This window comes from Triticum aestivum, chromosome 4A (assembly GCF_018294505.1).
Source record: "Triticum aestivum cultivar Chinese Spring chromosome 4A, IWGSC CS RefSeq v2.1, whole genome shotgun sequence".
Lineage (NCBI taxonomy): Eukaryota > Viridiplantae > Streptophyta > Magnoliopsida > Poales > Poaceae > Triticum > Triticum aestivum.
The window spans coordinates 44,626,867-44,649,178 of NC_057803.1; the positions used below are offsets into that span (position 1 = coordinate 44,626,867).

General features: G+C 44.1%; 1 protein-coding gene across 1 annotated transcript in view; it reads left to right on the forward strand.

The window, feature by feature from the left end:
• The first annotated feature begins 5,276 nt into the window (after positions 1-5,276).
• Positions 5,277-22,312, forward strand: part of LOC123081722 (uncharacterized) — a 33,731-nt gene continuing 16,695 nt past the window's right edge. Inside the window, exons 1-3 of the mRNA XM_044504264.1 lie at positions 5,277-5,381; positions 7,715-7,822; positions 7,913-8,033. Of these exons, the coding sequence (XP_044360199.1) occupies positions 5,299-5,381; positions 7,715-7,822; positions 7,913-8,033 (312 nt within the window). The 5' untranslated portion in view covers positions 5,277-5,298. The remainder of the gene's footprint in view (positions 5,382-7,714; positions 7,823-7,912; positions 8,034-22,312) is intronic.

Here is a 22,312-nt window from a genome sequence, read left to right on the forward strand (position 1 = left end):
TTATCATGCTTCAATCTTTTCTTAGTATTCAACACACTCAAAAGAAAGTTTCACAAATCTTGAATACCAAGCATATTATTATTAAGCAAATTACCATGCTATTAAGACTCTCAAAATAATTTAAGTGAAGAATGAGAGATCAATAGTTTCTTCAAAACAAATCCACCACCGTGCTCTAAAAGATCTAAGTGAAGCACATAGAGCAAAACTACTTAGCTCAAAAGATATAAGTGAAGCACATAGAGCAAAACTTACTTAGCTCAAAAGATACAAGTGAAGCACATAGAGTATTCTATCAAATTAAAAAGTAAAGGCAAAGTAAAAAGCAAAGCAAGATTAAAGTGATGGAGATTGATATGATGAGAATAGACCCGGGGGCCATAGGTTTCACTAGTGGCTTCTCTCAAGAGCATAAGTATTCTACGGTGGGTGAACAAATTACTATTGAGCAATTGACAGAATTGAGCATTGTTATGAGAATATATAGGCATGATCATGTATATAGGCATCACGTCCGTGACAAGTAGACCGAAACGATTCTGCATCTACTACTATTACTCCACTCATCGACCGCTATCCAGCATGCATCTAGAGTATTAAGTTAAAAACAGAGCAATGCCTTAAGCAAGATGACATGATGTAGAGAGATAAATTCATGCAATATGAAATAAACCCCATCTTGTTATCCTCGATGGCAATGATACAATACGTGCCTTGCTGCCCCTTCTATCACTGGGAAAGGACATCGCAAGATCGAACCCAAAGCTAAGCACTTCTCCCATGGCAAGAACTACCAATCTAGTTGGCCAAACCAAACGGATAATTAGAAGAGACTTGCAAAGATAACCAATCATACATAAAAGAATTCAGAGAAGATTCAAATATTATTCATAGATAGACTTGATCATAAACCCACAATTCATCTGTCTCAACAAACACATCGCAAAAAGAAGATTACATCGAATAGATCTCCACAAGAGAGGGGGAGAACTTTGTATTGAGATCCAAAAAGAGAGAAGAAGCCATCTAGCTACTAACTATGGACCCGAAGGTCTGAGGTAAACTACTCACACTTCATCGGAGGGGCTAGGATGATGTAGAAGCCCTCCCTGATGACAGCCCTCTCCGGCGGAGCTCCGGAACAGGCCTCAAGATGGGATCTCGTGGATACAGAAAGTTGCGGCGGTGGAATTAGGTTTTTGGCTCCTGTTCTGATCGTTTGGGGGTACGTAGGTATATATAGGAGGAAGGAGTACGTCGGTGGAGCACCGAGGGGCCTACGAGGCAGGGGGCGCGCCCTAGGGGGGCGCACCCACCCTCGTGACCTCCTCTTTGACTCCTTGGAGTAGGGTCCAAGTCTCCTGGATCACGTTCCGTGAGAAAATCACGTTCCCGAAGGTTTTATTCCGTTTGGACTCCGTTTGATAATATGTTTCTCCGAAACACTGAAATAGGCAAAAAACAGCAATTCTAGGCTGGGCCTCCGGTTAATAGGTTAGTCCCAAAAATAATATAAAAGTGGAAAATAAAGCCCAATATAGTCCAAAACAGTAGATAATATAGCATGGAGCAATCAAAAATTATAGGTACGTTGGAGACGTATCAGGACTCTCCTGGTCCATCTCCGATATTCCGTGGGCTTCTTCTGGTCCAAAAATAAGTTCCGTGAAGTTTCAGGTCAATTGGACCCCGTTTGATTTTCCTTTTCTGCGATACTCTAAAAACAAGGAAAAAACAAAAACTGGCACTGGGCTCTGGGTTAATAGGTTAGTCCCAAAAATAATATAAAAGTGCATAATAAAGCCCATAAACATCCAAAACAGATAATATAATAGCATGGGACAATCAAAAATTACAAATACGTTGGAGACGTATCAGCCAGCTGTAGAAAAACGGAGTCCGGAAGGTGCCCGAGGTGGGCACAACCCACCTGGGCACGTCTTGTGCCCACCAGGGTATGCTTCCTGGTAGTTCCTTATTTTCCTAAATTTTGTTATTTTCCAAAACTGACAGCAAATATTTTTGCGGATTTTTCGGAGTCCGTTTACTTACGGTATCACATACCTCCTCTTTTTCACGATTCTGAATCGTTCCAGAAGATCTCTTTTATGTGTTCTTCCAGTGTCATAGTTTGGATAATATTACTTTCAACATTAATGGGCGTACCTAAGATATAATGTTTTATTCGTTGCCCATTAACATCTTTCGGGTTAGTACCTTCGGCATTATTTATTTTGATAGCTCCAGACCGATAAACCTCCTCAATAACATAGGGTCCTTCCCATTTGGAGAGGAGTTTTCCTGCAAAGAATCCGAAACAAGAGTTGTGCAAAAGTACATATTCTCTGCTACCTCTTGAGCATGCGTTGGTTTTCCCTTGAAGAGGAAAGGGTGATGCAGCAAAGTAGCGTAAGTATTTCCCTCAGTTTTTGAGAACCAAGGTATCAATCCAGTAGGAGACTACACGCAAGTCGCCTAGTACCTGCACAAACAAACAAGAACATCGCAACCGACGCGATAAAGGGTTGTCAATCCCTGCACGGTCACTTACGAAAGTGAGATCTGATAAAGATAATAAGATAAATATTATGGGTATTTTTGTTGTATAGATTGGAAAATAAAGATTGCAAAATAAACGGTAATCCAGAGTTGTAGATCGAAAAGTTATATGATGTAAAGTAGACCCGGGGGGCATAGGTTTTACTATTGGCTTCTCTCAAGGTAGCATAAATTACGATGGGTGAACAAATTACTGCCGAGCAATTGATAGAAAAGTGCATATTTTTGAGAATACCTAGGCATGATCATGAACATAGGCATCACGTCCGTGTCAAGTAGACCGAAACGATTCTGCATCTACTACTATTACTCCACACATCGACCGCTATCCAACATGCATCTAGAATATTAATTTCATAAGAACAGAGTAACGCATTAGGCAAGCTGACATGATGTAGAGGGATAAATTCAAGCAATATGATATAAACCCCATCTTTTTATCCTCTATGGCAACAATACAATACGTGTCGGTTCCCTTTCTGTCACTGGGATCGAGCACCGCAAGATTGAACCCAGAGCTAAGAACTTCTCCCATTGCAAGAAAGATCAATCTAGTAGGCCAAACCAAACTAATAATTCGAAGAGACTTGCAAAGATATCAAATCATGCATATAAGAATTCAGAGAAGGATCAAATATTGTTCATAGATAATGTTGATCATAAACCCACAATTCATCGGATCTCGACAAACACACCGTAAAAAGAATTACATCGAATAGATCCCCAAGAATACCAAGGAGAACTTTGTATTGATATCCAAAGAGAGAGAAGAAGCCATCTAGATAATAACTATGGACCCGAAGGTCTATGATAAACTACTCACACATCATTGGAGAGGCTATGGTGTTGATGTAGAAGCCCTCCGTGATTGAATCCCCCTCCGGCAGATCGCCGGAAAAGGTCCCCAGATGGGATCTCACGGGTACAGAAGGTTGCGGCGGTGAAAAAGTGGTTTCATGGCTCTCGCGGATGTTTTCAGGGTATAAGAGTATATATAGGCGAAAGAAGTAGGTCGGTGGAGCTACGAAGGCCCCACGAGGGTGGGGGGCGCGCCTACCCCCTGGGTGCTGCGCCCTACCTCATGGCCGCCTCGTTGCTTCCTTGACCTCCACTCCAAGTCTCCTGTATTGCGTTTGTTCCAAAAAAAGATCCTCGCGAAGGTTTCGTTCCATTTAAATTCCGTTTGATATTCCTTTTCTGTGAAATACTGAAATAGAAAAAAAACAGCAATTTGCACTGGACCTTCGGTTAATAGGTTAGTCCCAAAAATAATATAAAAGTGCATAATAAAGCCTATTAAACATTTAAAATAGGTAATATAATAGCATGGAATAATAAAAAAATTATAGATACGTTAGAGACGTATCAAGCATCCCCAAGCTTAATTCCTGCTCGTCCTCGAGTAGGTAAATGATAAAAACGGAATTTTTGATGTGGAATGCTACCTAACATAATTTTCAATGTAATTCTCTTTATTGCGGCATGAATGTTTAGATCCAAAAGATTCTAGAAAAAGGTTTAATATTGATATAAAAATAATAATACTTCAAGCATGCTAACCAAGCAATTATGTCTTATCAAAATAACATAGCCAATGAGAGCTTATCCCTATAAAATCATATAGTTTGGCCATGTTTCATTTTTGTCACACAAAATGCTCCCATAATGCACAACCCCGATGACAAGCCAATAAATTGTTTCATACTTAGCCTTTTCAAACTCTTTCAACTTTCACTCAATATATGAGCGCGGGCCATGGACATAGCACTATGGGTGAAATAGAATATGATGATGGAGGTTGTGTGAGAAGACAAAAAAGAAAAAGTCTCACATTGACGCGGCTAATCAACGGGCTATGGAAATGCCCATCAATTGATGTCAATACAACGAGTAGGGATTGCCATATAACGGATGCACTAGAGCTATAAATACATTAAAGCTTAACAAAAAAACTAAGTGTGTATGCATGCAAATTGCTTGCTCACGAAGACCTAGCTCCCTCAACACTTGAGCAGCCACACTTGAGAGAAGATGCACTCAAGATTACTGATATTATACTTTATTTTTAGACATATATTAGGAAATAGTCGTGTTTTTGCTCTCTATGCAGTGCTAAGCTATAGCGATTTTTTAATATGTTTCATGTCACACGCTTACTAGTAATCTCTAAAAAAAAGTTGACTTTTTTTAATGCTCTGCTGGGAGCGAACCACCACCTCCCGCTTATGGGCCGCGGCCCATGGGGCGCCATAACCGCCTCCATCCAAGTCGGGGCGCACAGCCCGGCCCGATCCCGACGCGAAGGCCTGCCGCAAGAAGGAAGGGGGAGACCGACGCGAAGAGGAGAGGAGAAAAAAGATCTCAATTGATCGCCTCCGCCGCTACACATCCACGCCGTCGAGAAGCACTTCGGCACCGCTGCGGCCGGTAGCGAAGACTTCGGCGGCCTCCTCTCCGCCGATACCGACGACCTGATTGCCCTCGAGTTCCCAACATGTCCGCCCTAGAGAACCGGTGCCGCCGCGGCCGGCAGCGACGACTTCGGTGGCCTCTTCTCCGCCGACACCGCCGACCAACTCGCCCTCGAGTTCCCCACCTGCAACCACGTGCGTGACCCATCCCCTCCCTCAATCCCCTTCTCTCTCCGCCGGCCTCTTATCCGTTTGCGCCCCGTTTTCGTTTCCCGGTGGCAGTTCGATGGGTTCCAGAAGGCGACCAAGGAGATGGTGAGCAACAAGAATGGGACGAACACGCTCTCCTTCATCTTCGACAAGGCGTCATCGTCGCCGCCGACTCCCGAGCCAGCATGGGCGGGTACACATGTGAGTCCCCTGTCCCTTGGCCTCGCATTCGTGCTAGGGTTTGGTGCTGCGGGGATTCGATTTGCTGGCGTGGACGCGTGATTTAGGGTCGGGATGTTTATAGATGTCCTAGCGAAATCTGGCTCCTTTGTCCGTTGATTATCTCTGGGAGGACAATTTGGTGGTCAGGGGTGTGTTTCTTTACTCTTGCGTACCAGGGCTGTACATTTTCATATCTAGTAATTCAGGGCAGTGATTCATACATCTATGAAATCTCAAACCAACTTGATTTGGGTGTGAAGAACTTCTGCTTAGGTTCTAGTGTACAACAGAGAAAAACATATCGCAACCTCACAATAGCTGAGCCACCAATTGCAGTGCCATAACCTCACACCAGTTGTGGTGACCGTGCTTGGATGTGGCGGTTCATTTGGATTACACGGTGAATACAAAGATACTTATTGAGTTTGGATGCTAATTATCTATAGGAACTGAGAAGGGAGGTAATCTGTAGTGGGATTGTTAATGATAGAGAGTTGTGAATTTATGTGATACTGATATCACACACACAAAAAAGATAGTTTTGCTAATACTTACTATTGAATTCAAGTCTACTTATCTGTAGGTCCAACATTTGTGCATATTGATTTGTGTCTTTGTGGTTTGGAGTAAGCCAATAGAAAGCTGCTGTTATTGTATAAAATGTCTATTTTTCCACAAGTGCTGATCCTTCTGTAAAATTGCCCTTGCATGTTTGTTAGTCGTTGTAGAAGGCTTTTGCTTGATGCATGTTTGTGGTTTGTAGAAGGATTTTGTAGAAGGCTTCTGTAAAATTACCGCGTTGCTATCTGAACTGTGTGCTACCACAAGTGAAATCCACCTCGAATTACCTATTTTTGGATCGCATTGATGCACAATGGCTATAGACACAATCCAGTCTTCTACTGACGAAATACTGAAACAATGTTAGTAACTCTGTTAATGTTAAATACGCATAAACAAAATATCTATCAAAACTTCAATGACAACATGCCTGCAACATTCTTGAATTTGCATTACTAAGTACTCCCTCCATCCCAAAATAAGTGTCACTAACTTTGTACTAAATCAGCGGCACTTACTTTGGGACGAAGGGAGTATATACAGAACTGAAGTTTAACCAAGAACATTACATCATTGCATTTCTTTACAGAATTAGCCCACAGTTGTGATTACAATGCTAATTTTTAGTGTTAGATTCATTCGTATCTAGATAAATTTAAGACAAACTTTTTGGGATGGACGTAATAGAACTGAAGGTGCCGACACTAAATTTCTCCCAAGATTTCTGAAGAAAGCAAAAATAAGAAAATATTTGCCCTAAGATTTCTCCAAGAAATGCATACCAGGAGAAAAATTAATATATTGATGTAGATGACATTAATCTTCATGTAAGGTGGATCAACTGCCATACAGGAGGGTCCAGGTACATGCTCATAAAGTTGGTTGATGTTGCGGTGGCTAATCTAGCCTTATTTCTTGCCGCTGGTTTCTATGAACAAGAAACCAACAAAACTAAAGTTTACTTTAATATAAAGTTTTAGTCGCAGCTAGAAAAGAGCCGCCAAGCTCTTGTACATTTAGTCGATGGACTTTAAAGAAAAATCATGGATAAATGAAGAAGCTAGATCTGGCCATATAGTGCAAGAAACAATTAGTGAGCGAGACAAATGCTTAGTGATGAGAAAAGAATATGTTAACACCTGGAAGCCTTAACAAATCTACTCTTACACCCTTTCGGCGGCCGTGGACCATGAGAACTCCAAGAACCTCTCTTGAACCCATGGCTCACGTACAACTGGAGTAGCTGCTGCACTCGGAGACCTGCTGCGGTGCCACTATTCGATGCCGCTAGGAAGCAGGTATAGATGAAGGTCGTACATGACATAGAAGATGGTGAGCTACATCTTGCATGTACAAATGAGGGCGACCTAGGCTTGTGTTCGACAAATGTTATGCGAGGCGGCGATGACTGAACGTGATAGTAACCCTATCTGGTGGCGCTCACTCTTCATGAGAGAGGAAGAATAAATCAGATTGGGTCGAGCGAGTCGATGAGGCAGGGAAGAGAGCGGGCGGGTCCACTCGTCGGCCATAATTTGGTTGAGAGCGGAGGAAGTGACACACGAACATGCGAATCGATTTACCACGGCCTACCAGCACAACCGCACTCTCCTTTGATAGTAAAAGACAGTTAGCATAACAATAGTTTCTTCCTTTAGAGATTTGATGGAACTATGAGTGGCCCTTTGACATATTTTAGTGTCGTTAAGCTGTACTTAGGTCTATGCTTAACAATACTTCTCTTTTTCTAGGGTTCGGTCTTGGTACTATGTTGATAAGCGAGGGTGCAAGGCTCAAGGGAAGCCGGTTCTCCAACTCTCTGTATGCTTATTGTATGCTCATGGTATCTTGGATGAGGGGTATGTTCTTTTATACCTCTATATGTTGCTTTGCTCACTGTTCATATTATCTTGAAGTTGCATCCCTTATGTTTGTGTTTTACATTTCAGTTACAAATTCAACGTGTCAGTTGCAGTTGAGGAAGTTGAGGAAGCTGCTGAGTTAGCATGGCGGGCGCGGGCTTTTATCACGCAACCTTTCGTGATGGAGCCAGTGGTTGTATTCATATTGGTATGCATTCTATTTCCTAGTATCTATCCTAATATTTGTTTTGTTCACTCGATAAGCATGATACAACATGCATGCATATTTGTTAAACACTTTATCATTATATCTTCCTTTTGAAATCACAAACATAATTGTTTATTGAGTTGAAAGTACTTTCATAAGTTTTTGACAAAGTTCAAAAAATTATTGTATTCTCCATCATGTAATGCACACCCCAAGGTTGGGAACTAGAGATTACCGTCTAGACGGTGGTTATAAATTAAACCAAACCCTTCTATTTACAAATGTACAATGTTGGTCTAGACATCTAGTGAGACCTACCTAGGATTTCTAAAACAATATAATATAATGGTTACATGTAAATTACATGCGTAGATTTATTCCTTTTTTCATATGACTTACATGTTAATAGATTCTAAAAATATGGTGTGAAGTATAAAAAATTATGGTCAATGCTATGTCTAGTGTTTGTGTCAAATTATTATTTGGAAGTCGGGGTTAAAGTTTATTGAGAAAAGAAGATTATCATTTGGGCTTGATAGAGTATGACTATATCCCATGGGGTCATGTTATGCAAACGTGGCCCACTTTGGAGAAGAATACACAACCATTTTGGTAGTGAGCCTAACTCATCTCAACAATTCTGTTTCGGCCTCGTTACCCTAATATGCTAGACTATTTCTCTTATTCACTTCACGATTTGAGAGAGGGAATGCCACTTGAGAGGATGAAGGCTCTTGCGACATCGTGCGAGAGGCATTAGCGCTAGCGAGTTTGCCACCATCTGAGCCACGACGACAATGCCGTAGAGCATATACTGGAGGGTAGAGCTGGATGGTGGCATGCCGAAGTTGCAGGAGGAGGTGCACTTGTACGAGCACTGCAATATGTTTCTTCTTCCAAGCAATCAGAGAACCATTAGAAATGCATGGTAAGCAAAAAGTGAACGACGATCCAAGGGATCACTAGCCCACATAGCATCTCAATATGCCTGGGAGCTGTAATGAACGTGAACGGGGAAATAATATACAGCGAGGATCGTGTCATGAAGCTATCAAAAACCACGAAGACATAAAAAAACACGAAGAAGATGACTATAGTGAACCGAGGTGGGGGCAGAGACGAACTGACTCAAAATATGGACATGATAGGAGATATCCTGGCGAGTGATAGCCAGAAGACTCCCAACAAGATGACGATAACGTGTCGGAGCTGACAAAGGGTCACCATCAGTAGCACGAAGGTGAACATCGAGCTACATGGGAGTCAATGGTGCGCTCATCAGTAAGAGCAACACGAGCAAGAAGATCCTGGATTACTTCTCTTGACCAAGAGACCTTAATCCTAAGAAAGTAGCAAAGTGGGCTAAGATTAGATATAAGAAAGTGCTCACTAAGACATGCCTTCACAAAGGTAATATACTCAGTGTCTTTGCCAGTGGTGATCATGAGCACTCGCTGAAACCAACGGCAGCCACCGTAGAGGAAAACACTCACACCAGTCTTGAGGGCTTGCTTCAGGCCATGCAGAGCGACTAAGACGATAAAGCATGTCATAAGGAACAAAATACCTAGGTGGTGGCTGCATGTAAACCTCCTCACGTAACTCACCATTAAGAAAGGCGTTCTTAACATCAAGTTGAGGTATAGATAAGTGGCGAATGTGCGAACAGTGGTCATATGGTTCACATGAGCAAAAAGTCTTATTGTAATCAAGACCATGCTCCTCCTGAAAGCCACGAGCCACAAGACGAGTTCTGTAATGCACAACGGAACCATCAGAGCGAGTCTTAACCTTGTAGACCCCTTAAAAGTGACGGGACGAACACAAAGAGGAAGAGAAACAAGATCCCACATGCCGGTATGCTCAAGAGCAGCAATCTCCTCTACCATCGTAAACTGCCATTTCAAATAAGCAACAACGTCACGATAAGAGATCAGCTCAAGAAAAGCAGCGCGAACGCTTGAAAAATCACGACGGTCAATTGGCGGAAACATATGAGAAGGCAAGCCGTAAGTAGGTTGAGACGGGGAAGATGGCACATCAATAGACGCATACACAACACGTGGTCAACGAGTGTGAAAGTGAGTAAAAGATGGAAGGCCATGAGGAATCATCGGGGTAAACTCAGGTGATGGAGACGAGGAAGCCACCGGTGATGGTGTAGAATCCTGTGATAAGCGAGGTTATGACATCATAGGAGATGATGGCTTTGGATTTGTTACAATCGGAGAAGTGAATGGATAATGGCTCAATAGGAATGATAGGAGTGTTGAAAAAATTGTAGAAAGAGATATCCTTCACTGAAAGGTTGAGGAAGATGAATGCATGTAGAAGGGATGATACTAATCGAAAGTCATATGCCGAGAAATAGGCATCCGTCGATCGGCGCGAAACAACGATATCCCTTGCACTCATCGCCATATCCTAAGAAGACACTTAACAGACCGAGCAATTAGTTTGGTGCGCTCATGAGGGAAAGAAGAACATAGCAAACACAACCAAACAATTGAAGCGCTAAATAATCAGAAAACAATCAAAGTGACGCTCCAAAGGAGCGCCACCCTGTAGGGAAATGAATTGCTGAAGGTTGATGAGATAGATGGAAGTGGAAGCAGACTTGACCGAAAAGTGTAGCGGAAGATAGAGCAGTGACCATCAACTAACGAGCCGTCTGAAGAAGGCGACGATGCTTGCGCTCAGCCACACCATTCTGAGCATGAGCACCAGGATAAGAGAACTGAGCAAGAGTACCCTGCTCAGCAAGGACTCAAAGCAACAACATGGAGATGTATTCTCCACCAGAGTCATCACAGAATACAAGACTAGGCATGGAGAACTTAGTGTGAACAATGGCATCAAAACACTTATATAGATAAGATATCACTACGAGAAGAAATAAAGTATATCCAGATGTGTTGAGAGCAGTCATCCATAAAGATCGTATACTAGCGATGACCCCAGACATAAAAGAGAACAATGTCGAACGGATGCTGAGACACTGTCTCTCTATGAGCATAAGGTAACTGCACCTCTTTACCAAGTTGACAACCCTGGCGGTTTAGAGACATCGTTGGAGACGGATCCAAGAAGACCACGTCAAACTAAGGATGAGAGATGAGAGCCACACTAGTGACTCCTGGCGATGATGCCACTGCTAAAAACAGTTGATAGACAAGGCAACAGAGGTGGAGAGACTGGCGGTGATGGCAGCAGAGTTACTTGGTCCAGCATCCCACGTCCCTGTGCACTCTCCGTTACCCGCCGATCCGGCTTGGTTTGCTTCTCCTGTTTGCGGGTTGTGTGGGACGCACTTGATTAAGCACCCCACGTTCTCCTACTGTGCACCCTTGGCCCTGGCTTTAGGTAGCGCCTGTCCTCGGCTTGTCGTGCATAATCCAGGTATGTGCCAACTGTCCAAGCTCCTGCGCACCATTGGTGTTGCTCGAGGGTTATGGTGTCGCTCAGCAAGGGAGCACGAGATGTGGGATTGAGACAGTACACATAGCAGCCCGCAGCAAGGCAAAGCATGCCCATCCGGACTGGCAGGGAGCGGAGGTGGACACAAAGGTGGACGTTGAGTCCCAACAATGCGCTCGTAGTAAGAGCAGCACGAGCAAGAAGGTCCTGGATATACTTCTCTTAAAAAATAAAGAAGCCATCAGAGGTAGAAGAAACCTCATTCTCAAGGAAGTAGTGAAGAGGACCAAGATCATACATAAGAAATTCACTAAGACGAGCCTTCACAATGGCAATATAAGAGTTGTCCCTAGTGATGATCGACATATTGAACAAATGTCAGACCACGAGTTAGTTAGTGGACAGAATGTGCAGGATCATGAGCACTCACTAAAAACCAGCCACATTCGCTGATGAGATGAAGCGATCAAACCAAACACGTGAGGGGTTTGCTTAAGACCATATAGGGAGCAACGAAGACGAGAAACCATGCCAACCAGAAGAGAATACCCAGGTGGTGGCTACATGTAGGCATTCTTGACATCAAGCTGAGAGAGAGACTAGTGGCGAACGGAATCCATAACGGAAAGTGTGCGAAGAGTGGTCATCTGGGTAGGTTGTAGGCTGATCTAGAGGCCATGTGTTGCCAACAGAAGAAGACATAGTAGTCAAGGAAGATGACTCATTAGAAGAATCCACAACACGCGGACAATTATTGTAGTAAAGTCAAGGAAGATGAGCAAAAGAAGGAAGATGAAAAGACGAAGTGCCGGAGTGACTCGACTATCAACTGGTAGGGAAGTTCCATTTGATAGTAAAAACATGAATAGGGGAATCTAGATGTGGAATACCCAAGTGGCGGCTGCACGTAAACCTCCTCACACAGCTCACCATTAAGGAAGGCATTCCTCACATCAAGCCGAGGCGCAGACACATGACGAATAGAGGCCACGACAAGAAGTGTGCAAACAGTGCCATATGGCCCCCGGGAGCAAAAAGTCTCATCGTAATCAGGGCCATGCTACTGCTGAAAGCTACGAGCCACAAGATGAGCTTTGTAATGCTCAAGAGAACCATTAGAGCGAGTCTTAACCTTGTAGACCCACCAAGTAATAGGAAGAACACGAGGAGGAAGAGAAACAATATCCCATGTGACGACGCGCTCAACAGTAGCAATATCCTCTATCATGGCAAGGTGACATTTGGTATGAACAACATTAAGATAAGAAGTCTGCTCAAGAACAACAACGCCAATGTTTGAAAGACAAAGGCGGTAAGTAGGCGAAAGAGGACGAGGACACATGCCACAAGTAGGCTAAGACGGGGAAGATGGCACATTAGTAGACGCTTCCACAACACAAGAACGACGTGTATAAAAATGAGGCAAATATGAATTAGGGCTCAACAAGAGTGATACGAGTGTCGATGAATTATGGCTCAACAAGAGTGATAGGAGTGTCGAGAAAAGTGTGGAAACAAATGTCCTCCGTTGAAAAGGTCGGGGAAGATGGATGCGGGTAGAAGGGACGAGACTCATCGAAAGTCATATCCCGAGAAATAGTCATCCAACGACCAACATGATCCGAACAACGATATACCTTATTCTCATTGTTGTATCCTAATAAGCCACACTCAACGGACTGAGCAATAAGTTTGCTGCGTTCCCGAGGGGCAAGGACACAACAAACACAACCAAACAATTGAAGCGCCGAACAATCAGGAAACGATCAAATAGACGCTCGGAAGGAGACCACCCTACATAGTAGTGGATTGGATTGCCGAAGGTTGATGAGTTAAATGGAAGTGGAGATAGACTCGGCCCAAAAGTGTGGCGAAAGAGAGGTAGTGTCCATCAATAGATGAGCCTTAAGAAAATGATGATGCTTGCGCTCAGCCACGCCATTCTGAGCATGAGCACCAGGATAAGAGAACTGAGTAAGAGCACCCTGCTCCGCAAGGACCTCCACGCAACAGCTTGGAGATATACACTCCATGAGAGTCATCACAGAACACAGGAATAGAGTAGAGAACTGAGTGGAACCAAGGCGGCAAAACACTTGTATAGATATAAGATCTCACTACTAGAAGAAATAAAAGATATCCAGCTGTTCGGAGAAGTCATCTATAAAGATAGTATACTAGCAATGAGCTCCTTTTGAGGCAAAGGCAGATGGACCCCAAACATCAGAGAGAACAAGGTTGAAAGGACGCTGAGACACTGTCTCACTATGAGTATGAGGTAACTGTTTACCAAGCCGACAACCCTGGTGGTTTAGAGACATCGTCGGAGATGAATCCAAGAAACCACGTTGAACTAATGATGAGAGAAGAGACCCACACAAGTGTCCCAAGGCAATGATTCCATTGCTGAAAATAACTGGTAGACAAGGCAACAGAGGCGGAGAGACTGGCGGCGGTGGCAACAGAGGAACTTGATTGCATCCCATCTGCTTGTGCACTCTCTTTTCCCGCCGGTCTAGCTTGGTGTGCTTCTCCTATTTGTCGGTTGTGTGGCACACACTTGATTAAGCACCGCATTTTCTCCTACTGTGCGCCCTTGGCCCCGGCTTTAGGTAGCACCGTGTCCTCAGCTTGTCGTGCATAATCCAGGTATGCGCCGATTGTCCGTGCTCGTGCTCGCCATTGGTGTTGCTCGAGTGTCTGGTCTTGGTGTTGCCCAACAAGGGAACTGCAGTCTGGTTCTTCTTCCAAGCAATCAAAGAACCACTAGAAATGCACAGTAAGTAGAAGTGAACGACAATCCAAGGGATCAATAGCCCACATAGCATCTCAATATGCCTGGGATCTATAATGAACGGGAACGTGGAAAGAATATACAATGAGGAATCGTGCCACGAAGATATCAAAAAAACACGAAGAAGATAACTATAGTGAATCGAGGTGAGGGAAGAGACGAACTAACTCAAAATATGGACATGATAGGAGATATCCAGGCGAGTGACAGCTAGAAGAGTCCCAACAAGTTGACGATAACGTGTCAGAGCTGACAAAGGGTCACCATCAGTAGCACGGAGGTGAACATTGAGCTACATGAGAGTCAACGGTGCGCTCATTCGTAAGAGCAACACAAGCAAGATCCTGGATTACTTTTCTTGACCAAGAAGAGACCTTAATCCTAAGAAAGTGGCAAAGTGGGCCAAGATCAGACATAAGAAAGTGCTCACTAAGACGTGCCTTCACAAAGATAAACTCTTGTGTTTTTGCCAGTGGTGAACATGTCATCAACTTATAGAAGAAGAGTTCGACCAAAGAGCAGAAAGGTGGACAAACAACACAGGATCATGAGCACTCGTTGAAACCAGCGACAGCCACAGTAGAGGCAAAACGTTCAAACCAGTCTCGAGGGCTTGCTTCAGGCCATGGAGAGCGATGAAGACGACAAAGCATGTCGTAAGTAACAAAATAGCTAGGTGGTGGCTGCATATAAACCTCCTCGCGTAGCTCACCATTAAGACATTCTTAACATCAAGTTGAGATACAGATAAGTGGCGAATCTGCGATCAGTGGTCATATGGTTCACATGAGCAAATAGTCTTATTGTAATCAATACCATGTTCCTCCTGAAAGCCACGAGCCACAAAAACGAGTTTTGTAACGCTCAACGGAACCATCAGAGCGAGTCTTAACCTTGTAGACCCCTTACAAGTGACTGGACAAACACAAAGAGGAAGAGAAACAAGATCCCACGTGCCGGTGCGCTCAAGAGCAACAATCTCCTCTGACATCGCAAACTGCCATTTCAGATAAGCAACAACATCACGATAAGAAATCGGATCAAGAGCAGCAACACGAGCGCTTGAAAAATTGGGGCGGTCAATTGGCAGAAACAGATGAGAAGGCAAGTCGTAAGTAGGCTGAGACGGGGAAGATGGTACATTAGTAGACGCATGCACAACACGCGGCCAATGAGTAGGAAAAGATGAAAGACCATGAGGAGGAATCATCAGGGTAAACTCAGGTGATGGAGACGACGAAGCCACCGGTGATGGCATAGAATCCTGTGATAAGCAAGGTCAGGAAATCATAGAACATGGTGACATTGGATCTGTTATAATCGGAGAAGCGAATGGATAAGGGATTAATAGGAATGATAGGAGGATCGAGAAAATTGTAGAAAGAGATATCCTTCACTGGAAAGGTCGAGGAAGATGAATGCGTGTAGAAGGTACAAGACTAATTGAAAGTCATATACCAAGAAATAGGCATGATCTCAGCAACGATATCCCTTACGCTCATTGTCATATCCTAAGAAGACACTTAGCAGACCAAGCAGTTAGTTTGGTGCCTTCATGAAGGGAAAGAAGAACATAGCAAACACAACCAAACAATTGAAGCGTAAATAATCAAAAAACAATCAAAGTGATGCTCCAAAGGAGCGCCACCCTGTAGGGAAATGAATTGCTGAAGGTTGATGAGATAGATGGAAGTGGAGGTAGACTTGACAGAAAAGTGCAGAGGAAGATAGAGAAGTGACCATCAACTAATGAGCCGTCTCAAGAACGCGACGATGCTTGCGCTCAGTCGTGCCTTTTTGAGCATGAGCACCAGGATAAGAGAACTGAGCAATAGTACCCTGCTCAGCAAGGAATCAAAGCAACAACTTGGAGATGTATTCTCCACCAGTCATCACAGAATACAAGACTAGGCATAGGGAACTTAGTTTGAACAATCGCATCAAAACACTTATAGATAAGATATCACTACGAGAAGAAATAAAGTATATCCAGTTGTGTTGAGAGAAGTCATCTATAAAGATCGTATACTAGCGATGACCTCCTTTCGAGGTAAAGGGAGATGGACCCCCGACATAAAAGAGAACAATGTCGAAAGGATGCTGAGACACTGTCTCGCTATGAGCATAAGGTAACTATACCTCTTTACCAAGCTGACAACCCTGGCGGTTTAGAGACATCGTTGGAGATGGATCCAAGAAGACCACGCCAAACTAAGAATGAGAGATGAGAGCCACACAAGTGACTCCTAGCAATGATGCCACTTCTAAAAATAGTTGGTAGACCAGGCAACAGTGGTGGAGAGACTGGCGGCGGCGATGGCAGCAGAGTTACTTGGTCCAGCATCCCACGTGCATGTGCACTCTCCGTTACCCGCCGGTCCGGCTTGGTGTGCTTCTCCTATTTGCGGGTTGTGTGGCACGCACTTGATTAAGCACCCCACGTTCTCCTACTGTGCTCCCTTGGCCCTGGCTTTAGGTAGCGCCTGTCCTCGGCTTGTCGTGCATAATCCAGGTACGCGCCAACTGTCCAAGCTCTTGCTCACCATTGGTGTTGCTCGAGGGTTATGGTGTCGCTCAGCAAGGGAGCACGGGATGTGGGATTGAGAAAGTACACATAGCAGCCCGCAGCAAGGCAAATCATGCCCATCCGGACTGGCAGGGAGCGGAGGTGGACACAAAGGTGGACGTTGAGTCTCAACAATGCGCTCGTAGTAAGAGCAGCACGAGCAAGAAGGTCCTGGATATACTTCTCTTAAAAAATAAAGAAGCCATCAGAGGTAGAAGAAACCTCATTCTCAAGGAAGTAGTGAAGAGGACCAAGATCATACATAAGAAATTCACTATGATGAGCCTTCACAAAGGCAATGTAAGAGTTGTCCCTAGTGATGATCGACATATGGAACAAATGTCAGACCATGAGTTAGTTGGTGGACAGAATGTGCAGGATCATGAGCACTCACTAAAAACCTGCCGCATTCACTGCTGAGATGAAGCGCTCAAACCGGGCACGCGAGGGGTTTGCTTAAGACCATATAGGGGGCGACGAAGACGAGAAACCATGCCATCCGGAAGAGAATACCCATGTGGTGGCTACATGTAGGCATTCTTGACATCAAGTTGAGAGAGAGACTAGTGGCGAATAGAAGCCACAACAGAAAGTGTGCGAAGAGTGGTCATCTGGGCCATACAGGAGCAAATGTCTAGTCGTAGTCTTGACTATGTTCTCACCACTAGAAGAGCTTCGTAAAGCTCAAGAGAAACATCAGAGTCTTACCCTTGTAGGCTCACTTACAAGTGATGTGACGAGCAAGACAAAGGGAAATGAGATTTCACTAGCCGACGTGGGGAAGAGCATTCAATGCCATTACATGCTGCTATTTTGCATGAACAAAAATGTCACTGTAAGAAGTCTTCTTCGGAAGAGCAGCACAATAACCATAGTAGTTAATAGGCAGAAGCCGGCGAGCTCAGTAGACATTAGTAGGCTGTAGGCTGATCTGGAGGCCATGTGTTGCCAATAGAAGAAGACATGGTAGTCGACGAAGATGACTCATTAGAAGAATGCACAACACACGGACAATTATTGTAGTAAAGTCAAGGAAGATGAGCAAAAGAAGGAAGATGAAAAGACGAAGCGCAAGAGTGACTCGACTATCAACTGGTAGGGAAGTTCCATTTGACAGTAAAAACATGAATAGGGGAATCTAGATGTGGAATACCCAAGTGGCGGCTGCACGTAAACCTCCTCACACAGCTCACCATTAAGAAAGGCATTCTTAACATCAAGCCGAGGCGCAGACACATGATGAATATGGCCCGTGGGAGCAAAAAGTCTCATTGTAATCAGGGCCATGCTATCGCTGAAAGCCACAAGCCACAAGACGAGCTTTGTAATGCTTAAGAGAACCAGTAGAGCGAGTCTTCACCTTGTAGACCCACCAAATAATGGGAAGAACACGAGGAAGAGAAACAATATCCCACATGCCGATGCGCTCAACAGTAGCAATATCCACTATCATGGCAAGGTGCCATTTGGTATGAACAACATCAAGATAAGAAGTCTGCTCAAGAACAACAATGCCAATGTTTGAAAGACCAAGGCGGTAAGTAGGCGAAAGAGGACGAGGACGCAGGCCACAAGTAGGCCGAGACGGGGAAGATGGCACATCAATAGACGCATCCACAACACACGAATGACGTGTATAAAAGTGAGGCAAATAAGAAAGAATACGCGCAAGAATCATCGAGATAAACTCAGGTGATGAAGACAAGGAAACCACCCGTGATAAATGTGTCAAATCCTGTGATAAGCAGGTGAGAAAATCGTAGGAGATGATGGTGTTGAATCTTGAATAATCGGAGAAGCAAGAGCAGTACGAGGAATGGATCAGGGCTCAACAAGAGTGATAGGAGTGTCGGGAAGAGTGGAAACAGATGCCCTCCACTGAAAAGGTCGGGGAGATGGACGCGGGTAGAAGGGACGAGACTCATCGAAAGTCATATCCTGAGAAATACTCATCCGACGACCAACATGATCTGAGCAACGATATCCCTTATGCTCATTGTTATATCCTAATAAGCCACACTCAACGGACCGAGCAATAAGTTTGGTGCGTTCACAAGGGGCAAGAGGGAGACAACAAACACAACCAAACAATTGAAGCGTCGAACAATCAGGAAACGATCAAATAGACACTCGAAAGGAGACCACCCTACATAGCAGTGGATTGGATTGCCGAAGGTTGATGAGTTAGATGGAAGTGGAGATAGACTAGGCCCAAAAGTGTGGTGGAAGAGAGGTAGTGTCCATCAATAGATGAGCCTTAAGAAAGTGATGATGCTTGCGCTCAGCCATGCAATTCTGAGCATGAGCACCAGGATAAGAGAATTGAGTAAGAGCACCCTGCTCAGCAAGGACCTCCATGCAACAGCTTGGAGATATACACTCCATCGGAGTCATCACAGAACACAGGAATAGGCGTAATGAACTGAGTGGAACCAAGGCGGCAAAACACTTATATAGATAAGACCTTACTACTAGAAGAAATAAAAGATATCCAACTGTTCAGAGAAGTCATCTATAAAGATAGTATACTAGCAATGACCTCCTTTTGAGGCAAAGGCAGATGGGCCCAGACATCAAAGAACATTGTCGAAAGGACGCTGAGGCACTGTCTCGCTATGAGTATGAGGTAACTGTACCTGTTTACCAAGCCAACAACCCTGGTGGTTTAGAGACATCGTTGGAGATGGATCCAAGAAGACCACGTTGAACTAATGACGAGAGATGAGACCCACACAAGTGTCCAAGGCAATGATGCCACTGCTGAAAATAACTGGTAGACAAGGCAACAGAGGCAGAGAGACTGGCGGCGGTGGCAACAGAGGGACTTGATTGCATCCCACCTGCCTGTGCACTCTTCGTTCCCGCCGATCTCGCTTGGTGTGCTTCTCATGTTTACAGGTTGTGTGGCACACACTTGATTAAGCACCGCACGTTCTTCTACTGTGCGCCCTTGGCCTCGGCTTTAGGTATGTGTCGACTGTCCATGCTCGTGCTCGCCATTGGTGTTGCTTGAGTGTCCGGTCTTGGTGTCGCCCAACAAGGGAACAAGGGATGTGGGATTGAGACAGTTCCCGTAGCAACTAGCAGCAAGGCGAAGGATGCCCATGTAGATTGGTAGGGAGCGAAGGTGGACACAAAGGTGGATGTTGACACCATAGGAGTCTCAACAGTGCGCTCATCAGTAAGAGCAGCACACGCAAGATGATCCTGGATATACTTCTCTTCGGAAATAAAGAAGCCATTAGAGGTAGATGAAACCTCAGTCTCAGGGAAGTAGCGACGAGGACCAAGATCAGACATAAGAAACTCACTATGATGAGCCTTTACAAATGACATACATTGTCGCCAGTGATGATTCACATCTAGAACAAATGTTCGACCATGAGTTGAATGGTGGATAAGATGTGAAGGATCATGAGCATCCAGAAAAACCAGCCACAATCACCACTGAGACGAAGTGCTCAAACCAAACACGAGGATACCATATAGAGAGCAACGAAGACGACAGACCATGCCATCAAAAAGATAATACCCATGCGGTGGCTACATGTAGGCATTCTTGACATCAAGCTGAGAGAGACTAGTGGCGAACATAAGCCACATCGAAAAGTGTGTGAAGAGTGGTCATCTGGACCATATAGGAGAAAATGTCTAATCGTAGTCATGACCATGTTCTCACCACTAGACGAGCTTTGTAATGCTCAAGAGAACCATTAGTCTTACGCTTGTAGACCCACTTACAAGTGATGAGACGAGCACGATGAGGAAGGCAAATGAGATTCCACGTGTCGATGTGGGCAAGAACATCATTCCTCGATGCCATCACATGTTGCGATATGGGATAAGAAGTCGTCTCGGAAAGAGCGGTGCAATAACCATAGCGGTCAATAGGTAGAAGTGGGCGACCTCGGAAGCCATAAGTAGGATGAGTTGGAGGTGGTGCGTTGCCAACAGAAGAAGACGTAGTTCGCGAACATATTTTGAATTCGACGTGAAAATTTTACGAATTCACGTATTCTTGTATATGTGAATAGTTTTTTGTATTCATGTGCATTTTTTGAATGCACGAACTTGTTTTGAATGTGTGAAATTTTTGAATATGTGATCATCTTTTGAATACATGAACAATTTTGGAATTCACAGGTTTTTTGGAATTCGTGAATATTTTGGAATTAGTGAACATTTTTTGCATCCACAATCTTTTTTGGAATTGGTGAACATTTTTCGTATTCGCAAACATATATTTTGAATTTGTGAACATTTATTGAATTTCTAACTATTTTGTCAAATTCGCCTTATATGTTATTAGATTGTAAGTGTTAAAGTGTGTATGTGGATTGCCTAGCCCTTTCCATTAGTTCAGACTTTAGGTTGCGTGAATTGTCTAGCCCTTTCCATTATTTTGGACTTTTGGTTTGCATTGGCTAGTTCATGAAGATTAACACTAAGGATATGGTGTGATGTATAAAGAATTATGGTCAATGATATATTTACTGTTTGGGTGAAATTATTTTTTGAAAGCAAGGGTTAAAGTTTGCCAAATAAAAGAAGATTATCGTTCGGACTGGATAGAATATGAGTAAATCCCACTCGATCCTGTTTGCATCAAAAGCGTGTCCTACTTTGGAGAAGAATGCACCAATGATTTTGGTAGCTATAACTCATCTCAGCAATTATGTTTAGGCCTCATTCCCCTAATGCGCCCGTCATTATCTCATTTCCCATATTTCTTAGTCTCATTCCCAAACACTTCATGATCCGCACGTGTCACATGTGGTAAGCAATTCAATAAATTCAAAAAAAAATCACGATCGTAGAGAGAGAACGCCAGCGGCAATGGCGACATTATCCCCTCCTTTCATGCCACTTGAGAGGATGAAGGCTCTTGCGACATTGTGCGAGAGGCATCGCCACTAGCAAGGTTGCCACCATCCTGACCACGACGGCAATGCTGCAGAGCATATGGTAGAGGGTGTAGGACGGTGGAGCAACGATGCTTCGGGAGGAGTTGCACCCGAACAAGGGGCAGTGCAGTCTATTTCTTCTTTCGGGCGAGTGGCAGCCAGATTGACAAGACTCCCAACAAGATGATAATAAGGTGTTAGATCCGACAAAGAGTCATCTTCAATAGCAGAGGCGAACATTGAGCTCCATGGGAGTCTCAACAGTGCACTTATCAGTAAGAGCGGCACGAGCAAGAAGATCATGGATTATTTTTCTTGAAAGAGGGCCAAGATCAGACATAAGAAACTGCTTACTAAGACGTGCATTCACAAAGGCAATATACTCGGGGGTCTTTGCCAGTGAATGTCATGTCATCAACATATGGCAGAAGAGTCCTACCAAGAGCAAAAAGGTGGACAAACAATGTAGGATCATGAGCACTCGCTCAGCGGTAGCCACCACAAAGGCAGAATACTCAAATCAGGCACGAGGGGCTTGCTTAAAGCCATAGAGAGAGCGATAAAGACGACAAAGCATGTCATCAGGAGTAGAATAACT